Source organism: Nymphalis io, chromosome 17 (assembly GCF_905147045.1).
Source record: "Nymphalis io chromosome 17, ilAglIoxx1.1, whole genome shotgun sequence".
Lineage (NCBI taxonomy): Eukaryota > Metazoa > Arthropoda > Insecta > Lepidoptera > Nymphalidae > Nymphalis > Nymphalis io.
The window spans coordinates 11,732,637-11,759,284 of NC_065904.1; the positions used below are offsets into that span (position 1 = coordinate 11,732,637).

Below are 26,648 nucleotides of genomic sequence, written 5' to 3' on the forward strand. Positions count from 1 at the left end.
ATACGGAACTCTCATATACTATTTAAATTGTAATCAGTTAACGGCAGGTTCATTATTTGTGTAACCACGGTCACGACACTATATAACTTATCAATGAGCGACTCGCACTTGATGTAGAAATTAAAAACAAAAAATAAATTAAGGTTAACATTATTGTATCAATCGATTCATTTTTACATAAATAATTACCTATTGTTTAGGGCATGACCCATTACCCATTATCCTTTTAGAGGAAAATGGGAATATTAGTTACTTAGTAGAGTTTACTACAACTAATACTTTTGTTATCGCTGGGCCCAAGGGGTCAGGGGTTTGAAATCTATGACTTGCACATCCCACACACAGTTGAACTAAAACTTTTAAATGTAAGCTTTTAGAGTTTTATGTCATCCAACAACTTTATATTTTGGCAACATGTGTACCCAATCAATGCAACGGTGCACCGGAGCCTTCATCCGCCTAGCTACTCTACTGCACAATGGCATAGTTGTGTACAAAAGAGAAAACACAAAATGTCGGGAGATAAGTGATTTACCTGCAATTTCTGAAACGCTGAACTAAGCATAGTTAACTAGTTTGCCTATAATCTAAACGGTCATTGGTCGGTAACAGGCGATGACGCAATAAGCGACCAATAAGCGCTCAGATTAAAGGTAAAAGATTAATTAATCTGAATAACTCAAATTAATTTATTCAATGTAAAAGCATTACACTTACTTATTAATAGTCCCCACCCAACTAGTTAACAACCCGATCTGAGAACGGCAAAAGAAATTCAGCGCCTTCAGTCTGGTTCGCCAAGTTTATTTTAGCAAGTTTTTGACATTCAGAAAATGGAGGTCAGTGTATCAATTATTAGAACACAACAAAACGATTTCATGTAATATGTTGTTACTATATACTTGCTTTATTTATGGTATGTGCATTATAATTTTAAATAACGGTTTAACGATGCGTGTTATAAAAAAAATAACATTTCCATGTTTTTACAAAATATCGTATCTTAATAAAGGTGTAATTTTTTTAAAACTGTATCTCAATATACAAGCAAGCTCTTAAAAGCACTTTTAAATCACTACAAGATTAATTAAATGGAAAGCAGTCACGCAACGACAGATGTGATTACATAAGATATTATGTCGGAGACTGACGTAGTCCACATTTATACATCGAATAAATGCAGTACTAATGCTTTACTCCCTGCAAAGCCTCAGATGAGTTCTGCACAAATGTACTATTCTTAACTGAAATACTCAATGACTCCATTATCGATCCAAGCCAGGGTTTGAACCCCGGAGCCCGGGATTTTCGGCTGTATATAATACATACCTAATAAACTAGCCATTAGACCAACGACCCAATCAAGCCGCGGGTGAATACTAGCGGTACATAAAAAAAGGATCAACAAAACTTTGCCAAAGTCGGTTTAAAATACGCTGTTCGAAAATTGAAAACTTGAAAAGCCTTCTACAAAGTTGGTCTAGCGGTCAGTAGTCGGGCACCAATTTACTACGCTACGAGGAGTGACAGCAGAAAAATTGATTAAAAATATTAAGAACCCCTTTTTTATAGATGAATGTGTTGGGGCTAATATTATGATTTCATCAATTTTATCCCACCAAATACATAAACGTAAAATGTTTTATACATAGCAATATAAATAAAATAATCAAACAAAAAAGACAAAGTACTTATTTAATTTAGTTTAACTAACCGCAATTTAGACTACTTATGACAATATATATATATAATAAATAATATATATATAATAAATTCGATGAATCACAGTTATGCTACCGCTATCGCCATTACGCTACTCGAACGATATTATTCAAGTTTTCGAAAGAAATTGGCTTACGTTGAAAGTAGTTCAGAGGTATACTTTAAATTAAAATTCAAAATTATAACTTAATAAACTAAACTAATAACTTTAAATTAAAATGAATATTTTAAAATTTCGATTCAAACAAAAGTGCTCGTAGGTATCTAATGTGATTTGATTTTTGATATAATACCCCTCGTAGAAAACTTATACACTAATACTTTAAAAGATAAATTACCTTCATATGAAATTTACTTAAGTTTTTACCATTAACAAAACGTAATGGGCCGATGCATTAAATTTCCTAATATAAATTCCAGCCTGCCAACCAAGAGGAGTAACTATAATGAAGAACTGAAACAAGAGGCACTTGATAGCACATGTATGGCTGTAGCTTTACAAATTCGCTTCCGCCGAGTGGTATATTGAACTCAGCGGGACGTATATATATGTGTGTGTGTTTGATAGCTTATTTCGACAATCAAAAGTATTGAGACCCGAGCACATTTGTTGAATGCAGCGCAAGATTTTCAGTTAATTAATAGTAACTGCGTACATTTTAATGAAATTGAACGATTGTTCATTAGAACATCAAAGCAGACGCCTTCAACGTAAGTAGTAGCAAATGCACCCGCGCGAACTTACGCACTAATCTGCGCGTCCTAACCTAAGGATAAATGTAATAAAATATCTCCTATTAAAGTATATACTTTTTCAGGGTTACAGAAACGAACATGAGTAGCTATAACCTGCTCTCCCCCAACCTCACACGCGAACAGAAATTAATACTTCATTATACAAGTTAAAATAAAAGTATATTCTACGAAGAAGACCTTATAAGAAACTAGCTTACTAATTAAAATGCATATTTTGATTCCTTAAAATGATATCAACAGAACCTAATGTTTATGTTGTTACGAACGATAAGGAATGAGATGTCAAAGACAGACAATTCGATCCTGCCCCCCGTCAGCTATTGTTATACCGCCCTCAGCGCAAATTGAACGCTGGTTCGAGAATAAAGTGGGAATGATACAACTCAAAATAGAAATCACGAGTGCTCTTTAAAGAAAAAAAACCATTAGCAATCTTGTATACGAAGTAAAAAAGAGAGATTACTTACACAGTAGTAAAATACTAACGGATAACAAAAGAAGTTGAAATTATTGGATGCATATTATAAAACAAAGTCCCCCACCGCGACTACCTGTTTGTCTGTCTGTAGGCGATAAATTCAAAAACAACAGAACTGATTTTCATACGGGTTCCACCAATGGATGGAATGATTCATGAGGGAGGTTTAGGTGTACTTAATTTGTGTTTATAATTCATCTCGTGCTCGGAGATGAAGAAACACAGCGTAAAGAAACCTATATGAAACGAATGAAAATCTGCCACATGTGTATCCCCACCAACCGTGGCGTTCACTGACCGTTACTTCACTTTAAAACGTATTCATTATTTTAATTTATTTTACTAAGTCGTAAATCGTTCACTAAATAGATATTAGCACTGTAACCATTATAACCAATCCATATAGCCAATGCACCGCCAACTATGGAATCTAAAATCTTGTCTCTTAAGAATTTAATCATACTGGTTATAACGGTATAAGAAATAATTGATGTCTAACCGGTACCCACACAAACGGACCTGCGCAAAGCTACTGCCGGGAGCATATTTATGGCATTCTCTAATAAAAATAATAATAATAATAATATCCTGGGACGTTTTTCACAGACGGCCATCTGATCCCAAATTAAGCTTGTACAAAGCTTGTGCTATGGGAACCAGACAACTGATATACTACATATACTACTTTTCTTTTGTAAATACATAATTATATAGAAAATTACACCCAGACTCAGGACAAACAGACATGTTCATGCACACAAATGTCTGTCCTGGGTGGGAATCGAACCCACAACCTTCGGCGTGAAAGGCAAGTGTCTACCAACCACGCCAACCGGCTCGTCGTCTAATACATAGTGAAAAATCATAACCACCTTCAAAGTATACGCAATCGATATATCATATATATCTCTTCCATATATATACCCGCTTAATTAGCGTTACGGATAAAAAGGAAACATATTTAATAAATAGTTGGTGAATGAATCAGAACGAGTTCAAGTCATACATGATCAATAACATTCGCTTCTTGTATCCGTTATCGTGGACAATGGCAACTTGTAATGAATTTTAATCCACAGATTAAAGATGAAACGGTGGATGAATGAATGAATTAAATCAGAATCCATCTCATAGAACGAATACTTTGAATTAATGATTGCGTGTTTATATAAATGCCTAATATCACATTTTACGTTATTAATTACAGCATACATTACCATTGGCTGCAGTTAATACAAAAGGTCGAATGTACATATTAATTTCCAATATAAACAGTGTGTAAAGTACATATGACTGGCTTCTTTTCTTTAATATAATGTAACTAGGAGAAGGAAAATAAGATATATAAAGGTATCACTTTATATGCTTTTCTTTAAATTACCTAATGATAACATACAGACCATACGAAATATTGCACTAACAGGAGCGGTAATTTTAAAGCAAAAAATCAATAACAGACATTCATTCTACACAAGACTGTATACGAGGGGAAGTCCAACGTTTCGCATAATAGAGTGGATAGATTGGAGGGTAGGGAAATATACTAGGTACCATCGTGATTGAGAACTCATTAAAATATTTAAATATATAACGACGACATATATATGACGAGCCGGTTGGCGTGGTTGGTAAATACTTGCCTTTCACGCCGAAGGTTGTGGGTTCAATTCCCACCCAGGACAGACATTTGTGTGCATGAACATGTCTGTTTGTCCTGAGTCTGGGTGTAATTTTCTATATAATTATGTATTTACAAAAGAAAAGTAGTATATGTAGTATATCAGTTGTCTGGTTCCCATAGCACAAGCTTTGTACAAGCTTAATTTGGGATCAGATGGCCGTGTGTGAAAAATGTCCCAGGATATTATTATTATAACGTAATCCGTTAACGTGTATTCAACAAAAAACTCGATCCGAAAGAAAACATGAATAAATGAGATAATTGAACATTGCGCTGTGATAAAGTTCTTGACAAAGCAGAGGAAATCCTCTCAAAACGTATTGTGTAAGATGGAAGTAATGGTACTCTGCATTTGGTGTATTCTCCAGTCTGCGTTAGAGCAGCGTGGTGGAATAAGTTTCCACCTCTAACCCAGTACTGAGGCATTAGCAGTTACTTTAATTTGTTAAAAAGGGAACTACTATACTACTAAACTGTTTTTCTACCGGCGGTCGGTGGTGATGTTTAATGATTTTTTATAACGATTCCAAAGTAAACAGAAGACCTCTTAAAGTATCAGTAGCTTTAATCTTAATCAATTAATTAACAAATCTTAATTAACAAACTTAAGCTTAAGCTTAAATCATTAATGTGACAAACATTCAACAAATGAATGGGTGATTTCGATCGACACTTGAGACACGACAGGACAAGCGTGATTAATAAAATAATATACTAACTATATAAATTGTTTAAGCTATTTAAAATGCATCCGTACATTTCTATCTACCCCATATATTACAATATTTATGAACTTTGATTATGGATTGTTCTCGTAAGAAAAACTTTATTTACAAATAAACAAACGAAAATATTTAAAAATAAATCTTTAATGGACATCTAAGATGACTTATGAGACATTTCTTACATAATATTTTTATATTAGCAAATTTCAATTTTAATTTTCAAATTGCAATTGTGCAATTTCACCATAAATAACATCGAATTGAAATTACCTTTTCATCATAATACGAATAGCAGGCAATGTGATATTCGTGAATTAGCAACATTGCACATTACCATCAATAATGCTGTTTAAACAATATGTTTGACTGCTTCGTTGGTCTAGTGGTTAGATGTAAAGCCGCAGACTCCGAGGTCCTGGATTCAAATCCCAGGTCGGGCCAATAAAAAGTTATTGGGTTTTTATTTCAAAAATTTTCAAAAGCAGCCCGGAATCTAGCAGTTGGAAGTGTGTACACTCCCGTGCCTCGGAAAGCACGTAAAGCCGTTGGTCCTGCGCCTGAACTCTTTCCGGTCGTGTCGGGTTGCCGTGTTTGCGCACACGCTTATGTACTATAAGATGTCCTGCGCAGTTGGCTAATCTCTCTTGATATTGGCCGCCGAGGTCGAAATCGGTCTGGAAGACCTTATTTAAACAATACCATTGCTTTGTTTTAAAAAAAAATGAAATGATACGGTGACCGTCATAGAATCAGATTTTTAATAGACTAAAAAGATAGGTATTTTTTTTGTTTAGAGCCCTATTTTCTTATTAAATAGGAAACACTTCACGAGTGTTTCTTTTGATTAACAAATTCCAACCCCACTTGAATTGATTGCAAAACTAGAGGTACTTACATCCTCTTAACGCGCTGTTTCAGAGCTAAGTAAACCGTTTGTAGGCTTATCTATTTTTAATATGCAAACAGTACAGCTGATTTACCGCTAAAAATAATAATAATAATTTAATTGTATATTAAAAGTTTAAAAACTCATAATATTAAATTCTACTTATTCGAATATAGTAAAACATCAATTTATTATACGCTTATTGTTCATAATAAATGCAGTTTAAAATATTTTCTTATTCAAAAATATAAAAGATTAGAATCTAACATTGTATAAAGACATATGTAACTGTTACAAGACGGTCCGCCTGCATCGAAGTAGTGCTTGGACCGCTCGGTAGTGATTTATACACTAACCCCCTGACGTACCTGAACGTTGTACAATTACATAATGTTTTGTCATCTTCTTTCGAATGTCTATTTAGTGATGAAAGAAAAAGAGGAATGGGTGTTTCACTATTCGTCTGCTATCATTTGTAAGATGAAATAAAACTTGAATACATACTCTGTTCTTCATAATAATTAATACAGTCCATGTAGGAACATGTTGAAATAAAAGCGAACAAATAGTCAGACGTAGCATATTCCCAATCCAATTATCATTAGGTTAATAAAAGCTACGTCATTCAGACAACAAAGAACGTCGGGAAAACGTCGACCCGGCTTTTTAGGGTCTAAGTCTAGACTTGAAGGTTAGTGCACCTCCGTGGACTGTCAGCGCGGTCAACAACCGTCGCGACCGAAGTCACCACCCCAATGAAATTCAAGATTATATAATACTTTAACATGTAGGTATACATTACTCAAAAGGAAAAATCCCATTACCTTAACTATAATGATAAGTGTATGTTTCCCTTAAGAAACAAATATGTAAATAATTAAATAATAATAAAAAAATCGTCGATGATGTTGTTAGGAAAACGTAATATTACGCCCACGGCAGCCACTCTCAACCGAAACTAGCCAACTGCACAGATAATACAATGCACAAATGACTATGCAAACACAGATGCACTCTCTGTTTCACAACTCACATAATCCAGAGGGACGGCAATCCGACAACATTGGATAGTGTCCAAATTATGAGCAAGTAAATGAGCTTTCTGAGACACGGTGTGTAGTTACAACTTTCAAACTCCGAGCTGCTACTGAGAATTTCTTAATAGATTTCTTAATGAAAAGCAGGCCTAACTTGTCGATACCACCCACTTATGGTTTATTCTACCATCAAATAAACAACAAACAGTAATTCTGTGTATTCATATGTTCTGGTTTGATGGGTGAGTAAGCAATGTAGTTACAGGCATGAGGGTCATAACATATTAGTTATTTGGTTTGCATGCATTTGCATATAGGCCACCAAGCAAATAGGCCACCATTTGTTTGTCTAAAGTAAAATAAAAGTAACAGCCTGTAAATATCCCACTACTGGACTAAGACCTCTTCTCTCTTTTGAGGAAAAAGTTTGGAACTCAATCCACCACATTTATTCAATATGGGTTGGTAGATATACATGTGGCAGAACTTCAGTGAAATTAGACACACAATTAGACAATTTCCTGACGATGTTTTAGTTTACCACCGTACACAAAATGAATTTTAAGCACATGAAAATTCAGTGGTATTTGCATGGGTTGGAACCTACAATCATCGGTTACGATTCACAACTTTTAGACACTGGGCCATCACAGCTCTTGCTGGTAGTCTGGTTGACTACCAACTTTTAATAAATTGCAATAAAAACAATTATTAATAAGTTTACTTTAAAGATTGTGTTTACCAGACACTATATTTTTTTTAAACCAATAAAAAAGTCTATTTATAAAAATATTTTTCAGAATAGATTTTTAATGATTGTCTGAACTAAGATACTCATTTTGTTCAATAATTTTCTTCACATTTAAATGATCAACTGATGAGCTTTAAACTTGGGATTTAGTCATAAGAAAACCATAATTGTTTCTTTGGAAATAAATTCAATGAAGTCCACTTTTTGATATTTTCACTATTATTTTTTATGAAATCTGGGATACTTTCCAAACTTGAAACCAAAACATCAAAGTGTGAATCAATTTAAACAAATGCTTAATATGATCTTGCCGTAATTTCACAAACTTATCTCAAATAACTGAATATACTAAATCTATATGTGTAAATAAGTTGCGTTTGCTAAGTTATGTACACTTATTATATATATGAATATAAAAAACAAGTGTTTTTGATTACTATTGAATTACTTTACAGATATTACATTACATTACTTTAAAGATTCCAAACAATACTACCAAAACAATACATGGATACATGTTCAGATAGCAAACTAAAGAGAGACTCTCTCTCTTTTTTTTATTTAATTAAAAGAAAAAACTATGTAGCACAATAAAAACGTAATACAATGGAAAAATCTTCTCTTGAGGAGACACACCACTACAGTGCTGGTTATTGCCCACACATATTCCAGATCATCTTACAAATACTCATTTTCATATAAAACTGACATTCATCGCTGAGCAGATACAAATAAAATACAAATTTCGAAGTAATGTTAACCTTCCAATTTGAAAATTTCATCCACTTTGCTTAAGATCCTAATGTTTTATCAGTGGGCCATTGCCAGTGTTTGTTTAATAAAAAAGAAAGATTGAAGAAATATTGTACATATGTTAATAAATGCCAGTCTAAAACAAATAGACCAAAACCTCCATAAACAATTATTCTTTGTTAATTTGTTATTTCACTTGAATATTATTATTAAACTGTGAAATTTAATAAAAATAATATTTAAAAAAAATAATTTTATATGTAAAAAATGGTATGTATTGTGAGTGTGAGCCGAAGATGTAACAATAAACCATTTATGAAAACACTCAATGGATATGAAAAGAAAACTCCATAATTAATTAAATCTACATCCAGTAAGGATGCATTAGCAGAATAAGCTAATAAATATTATTTGTATAACGTAAATACTGTATATATGTATTAAAAAACACATATAGTGTAGTTAATATTATGTTTAAAATTAAATGTTTAAATATAAATATATAAGGATTTTACTAAAAATGAGACAATTTTTTAAAGTAAATAATATATATATATATATAAAATTATATAATTTTTTAAATAGTATCAGACAACATTTCAAAAATTTCAAGAATTAACATTAGCATTTATTTTTATAAGTTACTGTCTATGTTATTTTCATTTCAGTCAACATAGTCCCAAAACAAACCTTTGTTTTGAATTCTTATGTATTATTAAGGATTATTTTTTAAATAAACATAATTCAAAATTAAACCTTGCATGAGAGTACATATGTATACATAAGACAGAAATTACGAATTTCAACTTTTGAATGACTATTCGATAAATTCATAATTATTCATACAATAAAACTTACTAAGACTACTAAAAACGATAAGCAAAATGAACAAATGTTTTTGTTAACTATTTTTATTTCATTAATACGATTTAGTAAGAGCCCTATGTTGAGTCTGCCATTTCTATTGAGGAGAGACCTTGTACAGTATTGAACGGTTTTTATTTAATTAAAAACAAGATAAGACGAAAAAGAACACGCCTAAATAGTTTTTATGTATTTTTACGCGTAATAAACGTAGTCATCACACATTTTCTAATGTCGTTACAAATTATACGATCAGCTGATTTCTTTGTTTGAGTGATCGAGTTTCTAGCGCCTAACATTACGACAAAATGTTGACACGTCAGAATGACCAAGGAAACTATACGCTACATAAGAATACTGTATTCATCATTAAGCTACTTCTTTGTAAGTCATTAAATAGATTTGCGAATAACTAATCCATAAACAAACCTTGAAACTTACCTTTGTAGTGCACTCTTAGATTATTTTGCGATAACCCGATGTAGCTGAATTTGTCCTTTGTACTCCATGACCTAGGTAAGGGTGTTTCATCTTCATTCACATTAGGATAAAGCAATTTTAAACGGTCTACATTATCACTTTGCACTTGATTTTGGGATTCCATCGTCCCCCGTCCACTACCCATCGCAGCCATTTCTAATTTCCGTATTTCATGCCTGTCAATGACGTCACATCCACTAGTTCTTAAACTGCACACAAATGGCAGCATAATCGACATCGTATCATAGCATAGACAACATACACGAGAATCGAGATGCTCTTTAAGGTATATAATAATGTGTACATTATTGGTAAAAAGCTTGCTGTAAATGAAATTATAATTATAAATTATCATACCATTAGTATGAAAAAAATATTTCAAAATTCTTCATTATTTTATTAATTTCATATTAAAAATAAAGAATATATATTCATATTAAAAAATTAAGTATACATAGTGATTTCTTAAAATAATTTGAATTTTTTCATTAGTCTTACCAGTCTCTAGTCTAAGTAAAAAATACTTTTTACGATAAACATTCAAATAGTTATATATTTTATGATCACATATTCTACAAACAGAGCCAGGGCAACTACAGGCACAAGAGGAACAACATGTTAATTCGCAAGATTGGCAGTGTTTTGGCAATGTAAGAGATGATTAAATTTCTTAAAATGACAAAGTCTATGGGTGACCACTTTTTCTATGTAATAGACAGGTGTACTGGCAAATGGCAGGGGACTCTGTGGATAAAACTTACCGTCAGGTATCCCATTTGCCAGATAAATAAATAATTGTTTACAATATCATAAAAAGGCTGTATAGACACGATGGCAGTTTAACCCATAAACACTTATGAACACCCGAATTCTTTATGAAAAATATATATCTTCACCGTATCTCTGCATTAATTCGATAATTCGATGTGCCTGTATGACTTTATTTCCAGGAAGTAACACAATTAACATTTAATTAATTTATTCGTTTTTCTATATATATTAATCTCATATCATATAAACTCAATCATTAATCTATAATAATTCTCAATTCGAATTTTCCGAAAATTTTCCGATAGAAGATCTACGATGCTTCCGAATTGGGTGCAAAACAACTTTCTCTTTTTCTGTCATCTCTCAGCTTGGACACATTGAAATTGTTTCTTACACTATTATTAAATATTTCAACTCAATTTAAAAATAATCAAAACAGAAGGACCTGTTACTTTATTTAAAAAAATATCTATATCTAGAAAGAAGTCATCTATACTTAATTGTTAGCTTAGCGTAGAATAATCAAAAATCGATCGTGTTCGAGCTATTGTTAATGACAAAGATTATTAAGCTTTTACCATGTCTCTGATAATCACTACAGAAACTAATCACTTGTTTTAGATAAAGGTATGATAACATTTTCTGACAACTTCTAACTATGTTAAGCTTTTTAAAAATGCAAAGCGCATCACCAAAATACGTTAAAGATATTGAGTTCAAGATTCAATCGAAATTAAAATTAATTAAACAAACTGATTCAGAGTTATTAGAAACAAAACAGTTGTACTTTGATGAAACTCTTGAGGTTGCTATACTTCGAGTTTAGTGAAGTTAATTTTGTAATCGAAATGTATAATAAAGTTATTTTATAATTCCAGGTCTATCAGGAGGCTTTTAAGGACTTAATTGATTGCGCTGTTACACATTCTTCTCTTTTATTGAAAATAAGAAATGCGTATGAAGATGCTTTACAGATAAGAGACGAAAGAATTTCACAATTTATAATACAAGATGTAAGTATTACATATACTTATTATAAATAAGCACATTGACATAGATTCGATCTCAAAAACTTTATATGTATGTATTCTACCTCACTATAAGATAAAACTTAGTTAAAGAAATATCCATTTCTGCTTGTAATGATTTAACAAATACATTACTTGTTTTATTTCTAAAAATGAAAAAATATATCAGATTTTTTTTTTTCATTTCAGTAGCTTAACTTTATTTAATAGACACTATTATTTACAAATAATCTTAATAAAAGTTTCTAGCAAAGTTTATTTCAGGAGTTTATTGAAAAAAAAATTCGAATGAAATAATGTAATTAAAAATATTTCAAGAAGTTTTATAGTTAAGCATATAAAGAAGATAAACATATGACCTCACTAGATCACGCTCATCATGTTTATCTTTGTAACCATAACACGTTGATAATTATTATGTTTTAACCTGCGAAACTATATAATTAATGTTACATAATTTACCTTTCAAAGTATCAGCTAAAATTGTTTTTGTACGTAATGCTCTTTGACTGTTTATACTTGTTATAATGTTACCTGAATAATATTATAATAAATAACGCAATTATTATGCAATACGATCTGATAGGTAAATCGATACCACATATTACTTGAACAGTAAGTATAAGTATTTATAAAAGTAGGTATCTAATGGCTTAGGTCAACGTCTATATCTATAAAAATAATATTATAAATGCGAAAGTAACTCAGACTCCGACAGAGTCGCGATAAATAGCTACTATATAATATTTTAAATGACTAAACAACTGAAATTTGATATTGACGTTAGTTGGACTAGAATAAGGACTTAGATATTAAATAGCACAACTAAAAACCATTTAAAAGCAAAAAAATAATAATACGAAACTTACAAAAAAAATTGCGGAAAGAGTCCCGAGGAATAGCTACAATATTATAAATACGTAAGTGAATATGATTGTTTGTTTGTTACCTTATTATGACTACAAAAAGTTACAGACATTAAAATTAAATTTGATATTGATGTAGCCTGGGACCTGAATAAGGATATAGTATATAAATTATGGGGATTGCATTTAAAATTCGGATTTTGAATTTGGGGTTGACAACGGTTGTTTTTTATAAGGGTTAGTTAGCCCTTTGAAACGACACCGTCCTCACCACGCGGAGATGCGTAGTTTTATTTATATGCGTTTGAAATTACTATCAGAACGTTATTTTGTATTTACATGTGCATTTTTAAACTTCTAGAATACGAATATTTTGTTTATTATTATTGTTTTACAATAATTCATTTCACTAAACAATAAGCACTTATTAATAAAAGAGTTTGACTTAAACAATGACAGTATATATTGTAGTCTTTGGTGGCGACTGTCACCTTGACAAGGCCAAATGACAACCGATTTGAATTAAGATAATAGTCAGTTTTGGTGCTTTTCCAATTCGTTGTTTTGTTATTGCTCAACATTATAGTTTGTTTACATTAGCATTTAAGCGATAAATCCGATTATGCCACATTGTCAGTATTAAATAAGACGAATATATGCATCAAAGTTTACATTTCGGTTAAAATAATACATAGTTAAAATGTCTTCCATATTTTCGCCGGATCCCAATAAAATTTACGTTCTTGATGGGGGATTCTCATCCCAAATATCCCGACATGTTGGTGTATCAGCAGATGGTGATCCTTTGTGGAGTGCACGATTTCTTCGTACAAACCCTGAGGATGTTGTCAAAACACATTTAGATTTCATACGAGCTGGTGCTGATATAATAAGTACTAACACCTACCAGGCCTCAATTAGTGGATTTGTCAAACATCTTGGAGTAACCGAAGAAGAAGGATATGGACTTATCTGCCTGGCAGTAGACCTCGCAAAACGTGCTAGAGATAAATATTCACAAGAGTGCAAGGAAAAAGGTATACCTGATCGCTCTATATTGATAGCAGGCTCCGTTGGTCCATATGGTGCTTATCTACATGATGGATCAGAATATACTGGAACATATGCTGATAAGACTCCAGAGGATGCCATGCGGAAATGGCATAAGCCACGAATAGATACACTGGTTTCATCGGGTGTAGATTTATTAGCGCTTGAGACCATACCTTGTCAAAAAGAAGCTTTAGTACTAGTTGATATGTTAAAGCAGTACCCAAATGTGAAAGCTTGGATATCTCTTAGCTGTAAGGATAACACAAGTCTGGTTCATGGAGAGAACTTTCAATCTACGGCAAGAACATGTTGGAATTCAAATCCCGAGCAGCTTCTTGCTGTTGGGACTAATTGTTGTTCACCAAAGATTGTAACCAACCTTATGAAGGGTTTAAGTGATGGCATGAACTTCCAAATACCTATTGTCACTTATCCAAATTCTGGAGAAAAATATAATCCTAAATGTGGTTGGGAGAAGAAGGAGAATTGTGAATCTCTGGACACCTTTGTACATGAGTGGTTAGACCTCAATGTGAAGTTTATCGGAGGTTGTTGTAGAACTTATGCAGAAGACATTACTGAAATTAGAAATAAAGTTCAGACTTGGTCTGTTAAAAAACTCCAACAATAAACTACCTATGATAAACTGTTTATATAAGGAAATCCTTTATGAGGTCAATAATTCCTATATAATTTACCAATGCTTCAGTTTTCTTAAAGGTTTTTTTATTTTTAAAATAAATTGAAAATTAACTATTGAAAAATGTTATATGTATGTTTTGTAAACTCATTTTGTAAAATATGAATTTCATATTACAGAAAGTTTTTGGTATATCTGTAAGAAAAAAACAAAGAGATGAGAAAATGAGAACATTGATGACAGAAAATCAAGAACTGAGACAAGAAAACCTCAAATTGACTTTTGAAATAACAAAATTGAAAAAAGAATTGGGAAAGGTTTGTAAATAAAAAAAACAGAGTCCTATGTTCATTATAATGACAGTATCTTATATATTTATAATTCTGTTTTTTTAAAGAAGGCAAGAAAAACCATAAATTTAATTTTAATTCACTTCTAAAGATGCTATCTTAAAAAGATCCCTTCCAGATACTTTTCACGGCAATAAACTAAAACAAATCTGTAATTGTACCCTCTATTTGGAAATACTTATGGCAGTCCTAATTGCTTTTTTATTTAGTTTTATTTCTGTTTTGCATTTAATTGGGTTTAATTCTATTGTTTATAAATATATTATGTTATTGTGTTTATATTCTTAACTTTACACAAATTATATGTTTATATTTTGTAACTGTTTTATTGGTTTAATGGTTTTCTTTCTCACCCTACTTTGTTATTTAAAAAAAAAACTACCATGTATTTTGACTGTAAAATTATCAACTATACTCAATTTAAATATTTTAAACACAAATAAAATATTTCTGGTTAAATTATAGATTTTAGATTTTTTGAGTCTGAGAATAATATAATGTTTTTTTTTTCAATAAATAGTTTTGTTAAAAGGGCCAATTTTTTAAATGCTACTTAATTTTCATCAGAAATAAAATTAGTGTCATGTTTATTTTTATTTATTTTTTACATACATTAATGATCAAAATATCTAACCTCATTCTCTCCAGATAAAAATATCAATTGAAAAGTTTGCCCTAAGGATATAAAATGTATGTATATTGATACTTCTTTTCAATAATAATGAGGGACGAGGTGTTGTTTTAGCTGTCTGACGACAAATTTTCTGATTACATAACATTAATGAAAGAACGCGACGCACGTTACACGCTTTATTTTGAAAATGTCGCTCTTCAGCTAAAATTGCGCGAATTAGACGGCACTTCCCGTTCATTATACGTCGACGATGCCTACGGTGACCCCGTCGTGCTCCGAATTGCATTAGAGCGATGTCGGTAAGTACTGCCAGTATTCAAATAAAAAAATACATGTTAAATAAAAATGGGTTATCTGATAGAAATTGAATCACATTTTAATTAGATTGAGAAATTAGCTTGTCAGCCGATGATCGTGGGTTCAAACCCGGACAAGCACCACTGAATTTTCATGTGCTTAATTTGTAATTATAATTCATCTCTTGCTTTACGGTGAAGAAAAACATCGTGAGGAAACCTGCATGGGCGTGCAGCATGGGACTAATATTACTGAAATTCTGCCATATGCGTATTCCACCAACACGCATAGGAGCAGCGTGGTGGAATAAACTCCAAACCTTCTCCTCAAAAAGGGAGAGGAGGCCTTGGCCCAGCAGTGGGACATTCACAGACTGTTACGATTAGTTATCCGCTGGTGAATTCCATTTTTTAATAATATAAGAAAATAGTGCTACTTGCTGTCGATTTTTATTAAAGATATCCTTACGCTGGAATTATTGAGGAAATGTAATTCGACCAATCAAAAATAAAATATTATTTATTCTAAGAGGCACAAACTGCTGTTAACTTTAGTTAAAAGTTAACACCAATCAGGTTAACATTATATGTCTAGTAGAAATTCAGTCGTAGGTAATTATATAAAATTTATTACGATACGGATTTTCTCAATAAGATTTTATATTTTCACTGCTCTGCTGGACAAAGATCTTCTGTCTCTGTAAAGGAGACAGCTTGGAGCTATTTTAGTGCGGATTTATGTTACCTATGACAGAATTTGAAGATGAAGATGAATATTAAACGCAAATAAGAATGTTCTCTGACCTTCATCGGCAATCGAGATGAATTGTGACTTTAATCTCATACGATAAATATAAGCCTTCTGTATCTTAATGTAATTTTTTTATAACATTATATTTAAGAGAGCAACTGTCAACAACGCAAACCGAATTGAAAAGAGTGACCGACGAGTATTCGGAGACGGTGCCTAGACGCGAACACGACAACTTAGAGGCCAAGTTCTATGACGTCTCCAAGAAACTGGACTCGCTAACTTCGGAGTTTGAAGCCTTGCAGAACACACAGAAACGGGTCTTAGGTAAGCTTATTAATTTCGATTCCTGTTTATCTTAATTTTTTTGTGTGCACGCTTAATAATTGTTAATTTGTTTTGTATAAAGCAATAGACTCCTTTTGAAGAGAAAGTTTTGAGCTCATTCTACCAAGTTGATCCAATGCGGATTGGCGGATACACAAAAATGTTCAATCATACCTATGCATGTATCGTTTAATATACATATTATATACTCATAGGATGGTTATTGAAAGACAAGACGTCATATACGTCATTGCATGCTGCTTCTTGTTTCAAATAAACAGTTCTTTTCAGAGCTATTCGTTGTTTCAAACGATAACGTCATATAATGAAGCATGCGTGGCGTGTGTATTCTTGTTGCTATGCGTACTGCTATACTATTAACACTAACATGTTATCGCGTCATCTTACAAAACGTTTCACAGCGCAGAAGAAGAGCGTGGAAGAAGAATTGATGGAATGTAAGGAGCGGTGCAGAGAGCTGGAGCGAGCGGGGACGCCCCGGCCGCAGTGGGAGATTTGCGCAGACTTCATCAGCGGGGGCCGCGATCGGTAATGGCCGTCTAGTATTTATGTCAATTTCTATGCAATTCATAAAAACAATTTATAAAAGAGAAAAAAAAAAACCATAAACATTAGACGAATGTTGTTAATTACTTAGGTTAGGTATAATAGTTGAGTATATAAATCTTACTTACTTAAATAACTTCTAATATAATATGTTTTTTTAATACACGTATATCGTCTCCAATTCTCCGATAGGCGAGAGGAGGCTCTCAGTTCAACATTTGGATATTTACGGTCTCTTAATAGTTTATTACGCCACGCTAATAAAAGTAATCGATTTATTTTATTAGAAAGTTACGGCTTCTTTCTCATATCGCGTAAATATTTGGTTTGTGTGTTTTGTATTTATATGAATGTATTACTGCTTCTATTTGTCTTTATTATATATTAACTGACAAAGACCTTACTCACACTTCTTACCAAGAATATTGGGATGAGACAACTGACAATTCATTACTTTTTAAATATTTTACATTTTCTAAACAATGAATGTTGTCGCCTCAGCTGGTGGCAACTGGCCAGCGGCTTATCCTCAAGAAACATGCTCAGGGTTTTGCTGAAGGAACTCGGACCGGCCGCAGAGAGCGAACATTTGGAGTATTTTGATGGACTGGTAAGTAGCTCCGTATACAATTATTTAATATATTTTGGCAGATTTATTATATAATGACAAGCAGATAGCGTCCCTTTTATAAGTGGATATTCATGTTTACTCGCGGTGCAATGTGCGTGCCGTACGTACGCGTCGGGCGGTACAGTAACAGTGTCGGGAGGCGCAGGGCTCGGACGCGGCGGTCCCGCCGTACCTGCGGCACTCGGGGTGGGTCATGTTGGGCGGTACAGTAACAGTGTCGGGAGGCGTAGGGCTCGGACGCGGCGGTCCCGCCGTACCTGCGGCACTCGGGGTGGGTCATGTTGGGCGGTACAGTAACAGTGTCGGGAGGCGTAGGGCTCGGACGCGGCGGTCCCGCCGTACCTGCGGCACTCGGGGTGGGTCATGTTGGGCGGTACAGTAACAGTGTCGGGAGGCGTAGGGCTCGGACGCGGCGGTCCCGCCGTACCTGCGGCACTCGGGGTGGGTCATGTTGGGCGGTACAGTAACAGTGTCGGGCGGCGCAGGGCTCGGACGCCGCGGTCCCGCCGTACCTGCGGCACTCGGGGTGGGTCATGTTGGGCGGTACAGTAACAGTGTCGGGCGGCGTAGGGCTCGGACGCGGCGGTCCCGCCGTACCTGCGGCACTCGGGGTGGGTCATGTTGGGCGGTACAGTAACAGTGTCGGGCGGCGTAGGGCTCGGACGCGGCGGTCCCGCCGTACCTGCGGCACTCGGGGTGGGTCATGTTGGGCGGTACAGTAACAGTGTCGGGCGGCGCAGGGCTCGGACGCCGCGGTCCCGCCGTACCTGCGGCACTCGGGGTGGGTCATGTTGGGCGGTACAGTAACAGTGTCGGGCGGCGTAGGGCTCGGACGCGGCGGTCCCGCCGTACCTGCGGCACTCGGGGTGGGTCATGTTGGGCGGTACAGTAACAGTGTCGGGCGGCGTAGGGCTCGGACGCGGCGGTCCCGCCGTACCTGCGGCACTCGGGGTGGGTCATGTTGGGCGGTACAGTAACAGTGTCGGGCGGCGCAGGGCTCGGACGCCGCGGTCCCGCCGTACCTGCGGCACTCGGGGTGGGTCATGTTGGGCGGTACAGTAACAGTGTCGGGCGGCGTAGGGCTCGGACGCGGCGGTCCCGCCGTACCTGCGGCACTCGGGGTGGGTCATGTTGGGCGGTACAGTAACAGTGTCGGGCGGCGTAGGGCTCGGACGCGGCGGTCCCGCCGTACCTGCGGCACTCGGGGTGGGTCATGTTGGGCGGTACAGTAACAGTGTCGGGCGGCGCAGGGCTCGGACGCCGCGGTCCCGCCGTACCTGCGGCACTCGGGGCGCGTTCGCAACGTGCGCCTGTCGCGGCGCGACGTGCGCGTCGCCGTGCACGACGTGTGGCGCGGCAAGCTGCGCCAGCGCTCCGCTCACATGCAGGACTACCTCACGCGCTACTTTGAAGACAGGTCAGAGGTGCTTTTAATTAATTCACCGTTTCGATAAGATTTCATTGTTTTTATATTTGTATTTAAAATATTTTAGATAGGTACTTTCTGCAGTTTCGTCAGGATAAATAAGTGAATTATATAATTAATTGAATAGTTACATTTTGACTCAAATATTATATGCCCTGTTTTAATTAAGTATATTTAACAATTGGAATTGTTGTAACTTAAACGAGCATTAATATTTATTTATAAGATAAATTATTATCGGCACGTAAGGTACCAGCAACCCTCTATTCGAGCGGAATGGGCCTACAACCTATGCGCTGCAGCTGAGCAGATGCTGGACGAGCCGCAAGTGAAGCTATTCTGGGGGGTGCTGCACGGACAGCTCAGTGAGGACATCTACTGGGGATATTGGACTCAGTGGTACACGATTAAAGAACAACTTTATAAGCATAGCAAAGACGGAGAGGTAAAGTATAAATAGTCTTAGTCAATATACAGGGTTACAGGGTAATATGTCACGATCCTTTTAAAGGGTTATAGTTCAGGACAATAGCTATCAAATGACCCCCAAAATGCTTATGCAAAAGTGTATCGTTTTCGAGTTATTAATTTTTTAATATTTTTTTTTTATTTAAAGGATGTTTAAGATTCCAAAATTCAATAAAAAAAAATCAACGTATTTTCCCTATTTTTTTTTGTATTTCTTGCTAGGGTACATCCTAGTTAATAATAACCAGTTATAAAACAAAAACAATCTTCAAGCATTTTTAAATTACAGATCCAAAACTGTACAACTTTTCGATTTTTAATTTTGATTCTTTAAGTTACTCGCAATTTTTTTGTAAAAATCACTATGGCTCTTATCGTGCGGATCATTTTAAAAACATCTGCGTTTCCTTAGCTATCCATCGGTACATAAAAAGTACAGTAACAATCATAAACTCAGGAGAAAATTAGATAACAAAGAGACCAGGTAGGAAATTCTAAGAAATGCTATTGTTAAGAAATTAAATCTGGATCAAAGACAAAAGGACCTCAATGCAAAGTAGTTAAAGATTATTTTTAATAGGGGTAATAGGTAAAAAAGGAGAGATAAACCAGAGCTGTCATTGCAATTTTGAATTTAAATCAAAAACAAAATACTTAATCTTTTTAGTTACTCCATACTTTCGAAATTACACTGTTTATTATTCATAATTCGTGTTCAAAATGAGATCCCCTATTTCGTATACGCAAATACGCATTCTTTTTCTTAATTCACTTTTTACTACAACACTACTCAAGCTATGTCGAATAGAATTTGCAGCATTCATTATTCTTGTTTTGAATTCTTCAATTGTTTGTACTAGTGAAACATCATAAACCAGGCTTTTCATATGCCCCCAGACATAATAGTCCATCGGAGTCAAATCTGGACTTCTCGCTGGCCATGGGATTGGTCCTCCTCTGCCAATCCATCTATTACGATAATTGCTGTCTAGCCACTGTCTTACGGACATTCGAAAGTGTGCGGGGCAACTATCATGCTGGAATATCATTCTCTGCCTAAGTTTCAGCGAAGCTTTCATAACTTTCACCATTTAAGTTATCAGGTAGGAAATGTGGCCCAATAAGATTATCATTGATAATCCCCATCCAGACGTTTACCGAGAAACGTCTTTGGGAACCGCTTAATCGCTTTTTGTGAGGGTTTCCCTGTTCTTTTTGAGACCAATATCGAATATTGTGGTAGTTAGTAATACCATCTTTGTCAAACTTTGACTCGTCTGTCCATAAAATTTTTCTCAAAAAATTGGGATTTTCTGCATCATAGAGTAGCATAAATCGGCTTCAATCACGTGTACGGGTGTGTAATGATAGGGATACAATCCAGCCGCGTGGACAGTAAACCAGACTCTCCATTGAGATACGCCCAGTCGGTTTGCCACAATATTGGTGGAAACTGTAGGGTTCTCTCGAAAATGACGAATAATTACATCTTCTTCATCTGGAGAACGGACACGAGGGCGTCCGGAATCAGATTGTCTCCTTTGCACGCGACCAGTTTCTCTAATTCGACGATACACACCAATAAAGACACTATTGTCAGGTGTCCGGCGATCCGGAAATCGACGATTATACTCACGACGAGCAGCTGCGGCGTCACCGTTACAATATCCATAGCAAAATAAGATGTCAGCGTATTCCTCATTATAGTACGGACGACGAGAAGAATTTTGTTCTGCAGCCATAATAGTCCTTTTTACGCGCCAAGTTATCATAAACACAAATCACAAATTCCTTTTAGCTAGCCGAGTCACGAAGTTGTAAGAAACAGAGTCCAGTAAACGAAGCGGTTTTTTTCAAAAATTTAAGAAATCAATATTCACTAAAGCGCGTCCACACTATACGAGCAGTGCAAGTACAGTGAGTATTATGTACCCCGACAAGGTTTTATTACTCTTATTCCTAAAAGAAATGAGATAAAAGGAAATTAGAAAAAATGACGGTAAATTCAAAGGAATTGATAATAGTATTCCACAAACAGCTCTGGTTTATCTCTCCTTTTTTACCTATTACCCCTATTAAAAATAATCTTTAACTACTTTGCATTGAGGTCCTTTTGTCTTTGATCCAGATTTAATTTCTTAACAATAGCATTTCTTAGAATTTCCTACCTGGTCTCTTTGTTATCTAATTTTCTCCTGAGTTTATGATTGTTACTGTACTTTTTATGTACCGATGGATAGCTAAGGAAACGCAGATGTTTTTAAAATGATCCGCACGATAAGAGCCATAGTGATTTTTACAAAAAAATTGCGAGTAACTTAAAGAATCAAAATTAAAAATCGAAAAGTTGTACAGTTTTGGATCTGTAATTTAAAAATGCTTGAAGATTGTTTTTGTTTTATAACTGGTTATTATTAACTAGGATGTACCCTAGCAAGAAATACAAAAAAAAATAGGGAAAATACGTTGATTTTTTTTTTATTGAATTTTAGAATCTTAAACATCCTTTAAATAAAAAAAATATTAAAAAATTAATAACTCGAAAACGATACACTTTTGCATAAGCATTTTGGGGGTCATTTGATAGCTATTGTCCTGAACTATAACCCTTTAAAAGGATCGTGACATATTACCCTGTAACCCTGTATATATCTATGAGTCATAGTCAAAGACAAATTTTCCTTATTAAATACCAAAGCGTTACACTTGATTCTCAGAAATCAAACTCCGTTCAGGAATTAATTACTTTAAACCTGGAAAGACTAATTTAATTAATAATAAACTAAAAAAAATTAAAGCATTTGTAGTGTTTAACCTAATTGTATAATCCGAAAAGCTTTTCAATTATTATTATAATAAAACTGATCTTTATTGTTATTTATAACTTACACTTATTTATATAGACTATTACAATTGAAGACTTTGAAAAAGTAACAAGATCTACTTTCCCGCTCAAAAGTGAAGTCGAAATCAAAAACCTGACAGATGTCATGAAGAAACAACTTAAACTGAAAATAAACGCAACTGACATTAATTTGGATAAATTATTTTACGAGGTTAGTTAAAATCGCAATCTATATATATTTTGTTTGGATATATTAATTGTTATTTTACAGAATAATATAAATAAGCCGCTCTCGACTCGAAATTTAAAAGTATTCGGCAAGGAAGAAAAAAGTTTGACAGCGAAATTAAATACAGACTAAAAATATATTTAATACAAACTCTGTACAATTAAATCGATATATGTTTACATGATAATTAATTAATTGTAACTCCACGATTTTTTATCTTTTATATTATCTTGTGCAGAAAATTAGGACCCCTTGTTTTTTTAATATAAGTTTTAAATTTAGTAATTTATTGCTAAATCTATAATCATTATGAACACATCAAAGGAATAAAAATATTATATGTATAAATATATATAATATTTTTTTTCTTTCATAACCACCTGGCTAAGTGCTGGGAAGAAAACTACATCCCTCAGGATATGCGAGATGCTAACATCGTCACTCTTTATAAAGGCAAAGGCGATCGTGGCGACTGCAACTGTTACCGCGGAATATCTCTTCTTAGCATCGTCGGTAAAGCCTTTGCCAGGGCCATTTTAGGCAAACTACAAAGGCTCGCCGACCGCGTATACCCTGAGGCACAATGTGGTTTTAGGTCCCGACGGTCAACTGTCGACATGATATTTTCACTCAGACAGCTAAAAGAAAAGTGTAGGGAGCAACATACCCCCCTAGTCATTGCATTTGTAGACCTAAATAAGGCTTTTGACTCCGTAAGCAGAGAGGGGTTGTAATCGGTTCTTGTCAGAATTGGATGCCCCCCAAAACTCCTAAGGATAGTGCAATCGTTCCACGAAGGTATGGAAGTCACTGTCCTGCACAATGGCAACGCATCCACGCCATTCGACATACGCCGTGGTGTTCGTCAAGGTTGTGCACTGGCCCCCACCTTGTTCGGAATATTCTTCTCAGTGCTTCTGAAGGTTGCTTTTGGAGATGAACAGCAAGGCGTCCACTTACACACGCGAACCGATGGTAGGCTGTACAACATCTCAATGCTCAAGTCCAAACGCTACAGGAAGGACCTATTTGTAGATAGTCTCCTCTTCGCTGACGACGCTGCCTTCGTTGCTCATGACCAAGCTCAACTCCAGAGTCTAATGGACAAATTTGCCAGAGCGTGCGACCTCTTTTCAATGTCCATAAACTGCAAGAAGACCGTTATTTTAGCGCAAGGATGTTTAGAGCAACCAGTCATCTTGCTTAACGGCGCACCTTTACAGGTGGTTAACAAATTTTGCTACCTTGGGTCGCATTTGTCGAGCAATCTCTCGCTTGATTCAGAGATCGACTTCCGCATCGGCAAAGCAGCCTCTACGTTCGGGAGGCTCTGTTCAAGGGCTTGGGATAACAGACACCTTACGGTAAAAACAAAAATGGATGTTTACCAATCATGTGTCCTAAGCACACTCTTGTATGGAGCAGAAACGTGGACAACGTACGCAAAACAAGAACGCTGACTAAACACATTTCACTTGCGCTGTCTTCGGAACATTCTGGGCATCACATGGCAGGATCGCGTGACAAACGAGTCTGTTCTAGGCGAGGGACAGCTGCCTAGCATCATGGCCATTCTCAAAAAAAAAACGGTTACGGTGGCTGGGATACGTGCGTCGAATGGAGCAGACCCGTCTTCCAAGGCAAATACTACTGGGAGAGGTTGTGGATGCAAAGAGGTCTGTTGGGCGGCCTATGCTCCGTTACAAAGATTGCGCTAAGCGTGATATGGTTGCGTTTAACATCCCTAGTAATCGATGGGAGGAACTGGCAGAGGACCGTGCCAAGTGGCGACGCCTTATTCACGAAGGTCAATCAAAGCATGACAATGACTGGTTTAAACTACTAAAAGAAAAACGCACTAGGCGTCATGAGCGGGCTTCAAACCCCCGCCCATCTGGGGGCGCATACACTTGTCGGAAGTGCGGCCGGAGGATCCTCTCTCGCATCTTTTCAGTCATGAACGCAAGTGCCTTCGCGATGCCGCTTAAATCATCTGTCAGAGATGCAGAGGCCTATATAATAATAATAATAATATCTTAGTCTTATCAATTACATTATATATTACATATTTACATCACACAATACTTTATACCTATTAATAACCTCATGGCTTTTTTTTTAATTTTATATGTTGTGCATTTTGCAGCAAACATTTTTTAATGTATTGTCTTAACCATTGAAGGCATTATTTTTTATTAATTAATGAATTTACGTTGCATCTAAATTTACAATTCGAGTGTCTTCGAATATTCAAATAATGTTATAGTATTATTACATTTATAGACATATTTTTAATCTATCTATTAAGGCATATTGCCTTAATAGATAGATTAAAAATATGTCTTTTGTTTTAAAGAATGAGGAGGGCTTCGATCGCGTGGATTTCGCCAGAGAGCTGTACAGACAGCGCCAACTAGCTCAAGACAAATACATTCGAGAAGTGGTGGCGGAACTCGGAGGGAAGCACGTCAACAAGACCGTTACTGTCGACGGCTTGAAGCGAGCCTTCGCCATTGTCGATCCGGCGATAAGTACGCGTCAATTAATTTGAAAATGCGTTGTTATAAATACTTTATAACTAATATTTTACATTTTGACCTACTAAATATGAATACGCAAATATTTTTGAATGACCGTCTTCAAATCCCTTCGGACTGTTATCTTTCTAGATTAAATAAATTCTAATTCAACACAACACAACATTAAACATTTCAATATGACGACGTTACCATTCCAGATCATATCCGCATGGAGCGTTACATCCGCTGGGCTTTTTCGGAGCAGACGGCGGATCTGAGCAGTATCGGGCCGATACCGCTGCGCACTCTCGTGGCCAGACTAGCCGCGGGAGATATCGAGCGGGTCGGGCAGCGCTATAGAGGAACAAGAAGGCACAAATAACGACTACAAGTGAATTATTATACAATAAAATTATACTGTCATAATGACTATCATTTTTAATTTAATAAAAATAATCGTTATAAACAGTTTTTTTTTTATTAATTATAACATGTATTAAAATATTAATGATATTCGTATCGTACATAAATAAATGGAAAAAAATAGCTTCGAAATGTTGCAATGGTGAGCTAAGGACTCCTCTCCTCTTCAGAGAAGATTTTGAGCGTGTTTTGCTAACCAGCTCTTTGGCACAATGAGCCGGTTCGTAAAATAAGCTATAAATATAATTAGAATAAACATGTGGCAAACTCATCTAAACGATTAATGTATAATAAACAATTATTAAGCACATGAAAATTGAGTGTTGCCTGCGATTTTCGGTTAAATTTCACTTGTCCACTGGGCCAGCTCATCGTCAGCTCTTAAAATATAATAAATAAATCAATAATAGCTATTTATTCTCTGTGGACAACGCTATTCGTATAATTATTATCACAGAATTTAACTAGCAAAGTTTGTAATATTATGTTTAAAATTAATAAAGTTTCTTACCATACACATATATTATATGTATAAGTTTTATTTTCCAGATGATTTATAAAAATGAATATGAAAGCATTAGTTTTTAAACCTAAATAACACCTAAGTGGAAATGAATTACTAAATAATTGCATTCGATGCGTTCGGGAACAGAAAAAATGAATCGACGGCATTATCAAACTCGACTTAATC

At 35.2% G+C, this 26,648-nt stretch overlaps 2 protein-coding genes across 9 annotated transcripts in view; one reads left to right on the forward strand and one right to left on the reverse strand.

Moving 5' to 3' along the window:
- The window catches only part of LOC126775161 (ran-binding protein 9), a 41,377-nt gene extending 31,063 nt beyond the window's left edge, over positions 1 to 10,314 (reverse strand). For all 4 annotated transcript variants that reach the window (XM_050496956.1, XM_050496957.1, XM_050496958.1 and 1 more), the window contains exon 1: positions 10,095 to 10,314. In XM_050496956.1, the coding sequence (XP_050352913.1) occupies positions 10,095 to 10,287 (193 nt within the window). In that variant the 5' untranslated portion in view covers positions 10,288 to 10,314. The remainder of the gene's footprint in view (positions 1 to 10,094) is intronic.
- Positions 1 to 25,981, forward strand: part of LOC126775160 (translin-associated factor X-interacting protein 1-like) — a 425,426-nt gene extending 399,445 nt beyond the window's left edge. The window contains exons 1-12 of one of the 5 annotated variants that reach the window (XM_050496950.1): positions 11,576 to 11,709; positions 11,783 to 11,917; positions 14,671 to 14,808; positions 15,587 to 15,774; positions 16,674 to 16,849; positions 17,272 to 17,398; positions 17,918 to 18,026; positions 19,298 to 19,464; positions 19,723 to 19,918; positions 22,845 to 22,997; positions 25,372 to 25,546; positions 25,753 to 25,981. In XM_050496950.1, the coding sequence (XP_050352907.1) occupies positions 11,581 to 11,709; positions 11,783 to 11,917; positions 14,671 to 14,808; positions 15,587 to 15,774; positions 16,674 to 16,849; positions 17,272 to 17,398; positions 17,918 to 18,026; positions 19,298 to 19,464; positions 19,723 to 19,918; positions 22,845 to 22,997; positions 25,372 to 25,546; positions 25,753 to 25,916 (1,857 nt within the window). In that variant the 5' untranslated portion in view covers positions 11,576 to 11,580 and the 3' untranslated portion in view covers positions 25,917 to 25,981. Of the gene's footprint in view, positions 1 to 11,575; positions 11,710 to 11,782; positions 11,918 to 12,733; positions 12,853 to 14,137; positions 14,572 to 14,670; positions 14,809 to 15,586; positions 15,775 to 16,673; positions 16,850 to 17,271; positions 17,399 to 17,917; positions 18,027 to 19,297; positions 19,465 to 19,722; positions 19,919 to 22,844; positions 22,998 to 25,371; positions 25,547 to 25,752 lie in introns of those variants that run through there. The other 4 variants (XM_050496952.1, XM_050496954.1, XM_050496951.1 and 1 more) reach the window with 4 other exon arrangements.
- The last annotated feature ends 667 nt before the right edge of the window (positions 25,982 to 26,648 follow it).